This window comes from Desmodus rotundus, chromosome 3 (assembly GCF_022682495.2).
Source record: "Desmodus rotundus isolate HL8 chromosome 3, HLdesRot8A.1, whole genome shotgun sequence".
NCBI lineage: Eukaryota > Metazoa > Chordata > Mammalia > Chiroptera > Phyllostomidae > Desmodus > Desmodus rotundus.
In genome coordinates, this window is record NC_071389.1 from 139,233,984 (window position 1) to 139,239,892 (window position 5,909).

The 5,909-nt window shown below is 38.9% G+C and overlaps 1 protein-coding gene across 1 annotated transcript; it reads left to right on the forward strand.

Annotated features, from left to right (window-relative positions):
* The first annotated feature begins 979 nt into the window (after positions 1–979).
* On the forward strand, positions 980–5,469 carry IL22 (interleukin 22). The gene is made up of 5 exons (XM_024576457.2): positions 980–1,215; positions 1,645–1,710; positions 1,836–1,979; positions 2,908–2,973; positions 5,382–5,469. The coding sequence occupies exons 1-5, from the start codon at positions 1,030–1,032 to the stop codon at positions 5,457–5,459; spliced, it is 540 nt and encodes a 179-aa protein (XP_024432225.2). The 5' UTR covers positions 980–1,029; the 3' UTR covers positions 5,460–5,469.
* Positions 5,470–5,909: the final 440 nt, after the last annotated feature.

A 5,909-nucleotide genomic window follows, 5' to 3' on the forward strand; every position in this document is an offset into this window, starting at 1 on the left:
TTGAAGTTCTCATGTAGCCACTATATTGTCAAAGTCTCCTCTTCAGACATCCATATATATACTAAAAATTGTTATAAGATTTTTGGAAGTATTATTTTCAGACTTGTATGTTGTTTAGAATGAGTAAAACTTCAAGATAAACTGCTACACCTCTCTATTCTTTAAATACTTGCATGTTAAGAGAAATAATGGTAAGATTGTTCAACATTAATATCTCCAAACTTAAGCTGATGTGATTTTAATTAAATGAAAATAATTTAAGATATATTTGCAATTATACTATAATTGTTGTGATCACTTAAACAAAAGAATGGGAGGAAAACAGTGCTTAGATTAACCACACTTTTATTTTTAGAATGTAAATCTTCCTCAGGATTTAACACACGAAAAATAAGATACAATTATTTTTAAAAATTTAATTATCTCCAAGATGTCATTGCTGTTTATTTTAAAGCAGAGGATATAGGGCACAGGTCCTAATTTCTTACCACCTCTAATGAGATAAGAATCTATGAGTCCGTGACCAAAATGCATACTCAGTTACTGTAGGAAATCAAAAAATATTATACTAAACCTGGAATCTATGAAGCCAAAGCAATCATTTTCTTTGAAAAATATGTCAGGTTTAGAAAATTTCTAGGATTTACCTGTAAAAACACCATCTGGGACCTAACAGTGACGTCTTAGGGAAACACTTGCATATCAAGGTGGGGAGGATAGGAGGCGGCATTCTGTGGGCTCCTGCAGTGGTTAGGTAGTTCTCAGAAGACGGCACTGGAAATTAGATAATTGCTGATGTCATATTTTTACAATAAAAAAAATGTTGGTGTCCTAGGGCTATAAAAGCAGCAGCTTCTACCTTTCCATCACAAGCAGAATCATTGAAACAGGTAAGTGTTTCAGAAAAATTAGTACGATTGGTTTGTTTGTTGTGATACTTCGTGATACTTAATTTTTTCTCTGTATGTTCTTCGTGATTCCAGGTTCTTGTACTCTAGCTGCTGATTGCTCGAGTTGGCGTCGTCGCTAATGGCCACCCTGCAGAAATCTTCGAGCTTTTCCCTTATGGGGACTCTGGCTGCCAACTGCCTTCTTCTCTTTGCCCTGTTGGTGCAGGGAGGAGCAGCCTTGCCCATCGGGTCCCACTGCAGGCTGGACAAGTCCAACTTCCAGCAGCCCTACATCACCAACCACACCTTCATGCTGGCTAACGAGGTACTCATCTCAATCTTTCTCTTTCATATCTTATCCACTTGGAACCCAAATAGTTCTGAAATTTTTTTCTGCAGAACATGTCTGAGATCTTTAAGAACCCAGCACTTAACTCTGCTGGTAGACTAGAGATCATTTTCTGCCTGTTCATAGACACTCTGGGGATTAGGCTTTATAAGAAGACCTTACATCTTGGCCTTTAAAATGTGTACATTGAGTTTTACTCCAAAAGGAGCCATGTAGTAGAGCCCGTCTGACTATCCATTTTCCCTTTCCTCTTCTGTGCATTATTTTAGACTCATACAGACATCCAATTCTTTCCGCAGTCTTCATGGGGCTGCTATTGGAAGAGAAGATAAAGTACATCTCGACTTACAGATTTTCTTTCTATGTCCTCAATGTCTGATCATTTATTTCTTTTTTCTCTTCCAGGCTAGTTTGGCAGATAACAACACAGATGTTCGTCTCATTGGAGAGAAACTGTTCCGCGGAGTCAATGTAAGCCATAGTAGTGATTAGTAGGGCAGTGCGCCATCCATGGTTATTTGGAGCAGCGGTGATGATGGTTTGGGTCTTCTGGATGTGCCCTTATGTGACCCTTGCTGTTTCACTCTTGCCTGCAGATGAGCGAGCACTGCTATCTGATGAAGCAGGTGCTGAATTTTATTGTTGAAGAAGTGCTGCTCCCCGAGTCTGATAGATTCCAGCCCTACATGCAGGAGGTGGTGCCCTTCATGGTCAGACTCAGCAACAATCTAAGCCAGTGTGTAAGTTCTCCTCCCAGCCTAAGCCCACCCACTCCTAGTTACCTGCCTTTCTTCCTTCTTCCATGTAGAGCCCTTTCCCCCTCCTCCTCATGGCCCCCTCCCATGGTGGCAGTAAGATGTGCCTCAGCAACAGCAATATAGGAGTCATTTGTAATCACAGAGTATTTGTATTTGCTTTAATTGAGTCACATTTTGAGTTTGTGGTGATAGATGCGGTCTGAAAGACAAGTGCATAAAAGGCTCATTTGTCCCTAGGGAAAAGCAACACAGGTTATGTGAGATGAGAAAGGTGTTGGGAGCTGTAAGGAAAAATGCCTAGGAGTGGAAATGGAGCCACCGAGTATACACTGATGAAGGGAAAGGATGGGAAAGAAAGAAGGAAATGGGAAGATGTAATGTTCCGGTGTGGGTGGGTGAACACTCCTGTCCTTTGGTTGTCATGGGAGGTAACAAAATCAGATGCACGTGAATTTGATGCCTGTAAACATTTAAAACTATGACAAAAGTTTGAGTGAAGTGGGCAGAGCAAAGGGGACCCAGTACTTCTTGAGGAAGGCCTACTGCTCACATGAGATGTTTTATGTACCTTTCCTGTTCTGAGCATGCGTTTTGGATGAGGTGTGGTTATGCTTTTAATCTTGACAGAATTTGCATAAACCACTTCACCCTTTCCACAAACTTAAACCTCAGTAAGGGTTCCCCAAACGAAGAGAGGTCCCATGTAAGGTAAATTACTGGATTTTGATGTCCAAGGGAATTCAAGAACTCGGAAAATTTAGGTCACTGGTGAAATCTAGGTCATTGTGGGCAAAAATGCTGAGAACTTTACTTCCAGGTGAATTGTAACATACTTCAGTTAGGGACACTGAGGTTCATAAAGTGTCAGCACAACAACATTCAAGTAACTCCTCTGGTTTTCATTTTGTAGCGCATTGAGAGTGGTGACCAGCATATCCGCAGAAACGTGCAACAGCTGAAGGACACAGTGGAAAAGGTACTACTGATAATTATGAATGCTGAATCATGAAATAGGAGGACAAATGGTGTTTCTTTCTCTTCTTTCTTTGACCCCCTCAAGTTGTGAGTTTTTTTACTTGATTCTCCTACCATTAGGTTGATCATTTAGGTGTATAAGTATAGAGATATGTCTATATATTTATAAATCACTTTCCAAATTTTGCAAGCTATAGAATTCTAGAGCTGTCTGGGAAGTTAGGTCATCTAACCTCCTAAGCCCCTGTTCTGGGGACAGCCAGTAGCAGAGTCAGGGGTAGAAGACAGTTCTCCGGAATCTAGTCCAGACTAGTGCTTTTTCAGCAGCAGGACGTGTCAGTGTCAGCCTTATTAGTTTGTAGGAAAATTTTAGATTCTTACGGTCTATGTAATCCAAAAAAGCACTTGTTTAAAAACAGAAAAGGGCCTGGGGGACGAATTTATCTGAAGTGACTTTTGAAGCCATTAATTTGATGATTTAAAACTTCAAGAAATAAACCCAGAATAATCATAACAAAAGAGCTTGACTTGAATATTGGCTAAATTTCCAGAATGATTGATACTTATATTTAATTATCATAATTTAATACCTAACAACTATTGATTTGAATTTAAAAGCAAGTGTGAATAACCCCCAATTTTCTTTATACAGTTTCAAATGGAATAAAAATATTAGTCATAGATTTATTATAGTAAAGTGAAAGTTTGAACTGGAAATTTTTTCTTCCTCTGTTCCTTCCCTTCCTTTCTAGTCTACTGTCCTCTGCAATAAACCCTGAGGTAGTTAGTGGGCATCTATCTGGTGTAAGCCAGTGTATATTTCTACAGTGAACGATACTGTCATGTGGCCTGTTTGGGGAAAAGAACAACTGTAGAAGGCTCAGACTAGCAATTGTGACTCATCCAAAAACTAGAGGAATGATTAGTGGCAGCGAAAGTGATGCTCTTGCAAGCAGGTACAATGAAACCTCAGAAGCAAGAAGGTTTTAGCTGATAAAATATTCAGCAACAAGCATAATTGCAAATCCCCCTTTTTCCCATCCTGATGTTTTCTACAAAACGTATTTCACCCTGAGCATGATTTAATGAGCATAACGGGTTCTTCCTTTGTAGTTTTTCACAGCGAAACTCAATTCTCTTGTCATAGAACCGTTACTTAGACATGGAGGGCTGCGTATTGGCACGCCATAGCTAAGAAATGCTTTACCCTTCTGGTTTGAACATCCCTGATGTCCCTGATGTTGGTTTACTTTGTGGTCTTTAGAAAAGTGAAGTGTGAGAGAGAGAAATCTGATGGTGATCTGTGTGAGAACAGAGATTTTAAAGCTTTTACTCCATTGTGAGAGAATCAACGTCCACATGTGCAATAGATTGCCACATGGGAGAATGGTGATGCTTTTTTACCCTGTTTCTCCACAGGGCATGGGCAGAAGAGGGGAAGGTTGCTCAGAGCAAGCTCGATGTGAGGAAAAACTGGGCAGTGCTGCCTGAAATGGGAAGGAAATCTTGGGGGGTATGCATTTCCTGACACTGGAGGAGAAAACAGAGAGCAAAGTGCAGTAGAATGGATGACAAGACAGTAGGGCAAGATAAACTTTAAATTTTTCTACACAAATATCCCTTGGCATTGTGCCAAAGGAAGAGTGGAAGGGTGAAATGGTGGAAGAAAGCAGGAAGAGAAAGGAGAGAAAAGTATAGAGGACAATGGTGACTCATGGCTTTTCTTCAGATAACCTAGAGTGAATTTAATAGAGTAGATGAATTGCAGAAGAGGATGCCTTGGACTTGAATTTGTGTTCTCTCTTCCATTGGGTTTGAACACCTCATTCATTTACACACTATTTAGAAGAAGAAAAAGAGAGAAGGAATGTTAGAATCTATATTTGATTTTCTACTAATTAAAGCAACTAAATAGGATTTATTTGGCGTTTTCACAAAAGTGAAAACCTGTTTGTTTTCTTTTGTCAAGAAGATGAGAACAGAAAAGGCCCATGTGTGTTGGTAACTGTGTAGTTTTGATTCAAGGCTGTTGTTATGAACAGTTGGTGGGTCATAGACAGCAGTGGGACTATGGGGCAGGCCACAAAGGCATAATGGGTGGCACTCTGGGTCCCCCAGCACAGCCTCCATCTCTTTGCTCTGGTTAGGCAGTGGTTTTGAACAGCTTCATTAGAGTGAGATTCAACAGAGACTGATGCCTCTTGGTGCCCTCTCAGTTCAGATAGCCATAATTTATGTTCCTTGGCAAATCATTATATTCTTGCTAAAGGGCATTACTATTAATCTTTCACAAAAGGCTAAAACTTGGTTTCTGTTTCAGCAACCTAACCATGTCATCTTTTTCTAATTTGTCCCTCTTTTAAAAACATGCGTAAATACTCAAATATTTGTCTTTTCTTATTTTCACAGCTTGGAGAGAGTGGCAAGATCAAAGCAATTGGAGAAGTAAATTTGCTGTTCATGTTCCTGAGAAATGCCTGCATTTGACCACAGCAAAGCTGGAAAAATGGATAATAACCCTTTTTGCTATTGGAAATAACAACAAGAGCCCCAGAGGTTTTTTGGGGTTTTTTTTACAAAAGGAAAATGGGAAAACAAACTCCACAATTATGGGTAGATTCTAGATAAATAAGCCCCTGCTTGGCTTAAAAAGGAGAACAATGTCATTTGACTAAAAGGTAGCCCTTGCAAGCATGAGATTTATTGCTAATGTTTTATTGTAGTAGGCATTTTATACACAGAAATTTATTTTTAAACAATTGTTTATTCTTATAAAATTTACTTTCCATTCCTTTTGGAAAAAAAAGACCTAAATAACTTTCTTTTTATAATTAGTACCTTATTTTTATGAATTTATTTATTGTTATAAGTATACATTTTATTTATATCATTTTACTATATGGATTTATTTATAGGATTGTGATATTGCTACTTAAG

Coding starts and splice junctions, on each gene's coding strand:
- IL22 (XM_024576457.2), top strand. CDS start 1,030: ATGGCCACCCTGCAGAAATCTTCGAGCTTTTCCCTTATGGGGACTCTG. Junction 1,216..1,644: donor CCTTCATGCTGGCTAACGAG/GTACTCATCTCA, acceptor TTTCTCTTCCAG/GCTAGTTTGGCAGATAACAA. Junction 2,974..5,381: donor TGAAGGACACAGTGGAAAAG/GTACTACTGATA, acceptor TTATTTTCACAG/CTTGGAGAGAGTGGCAAGAT.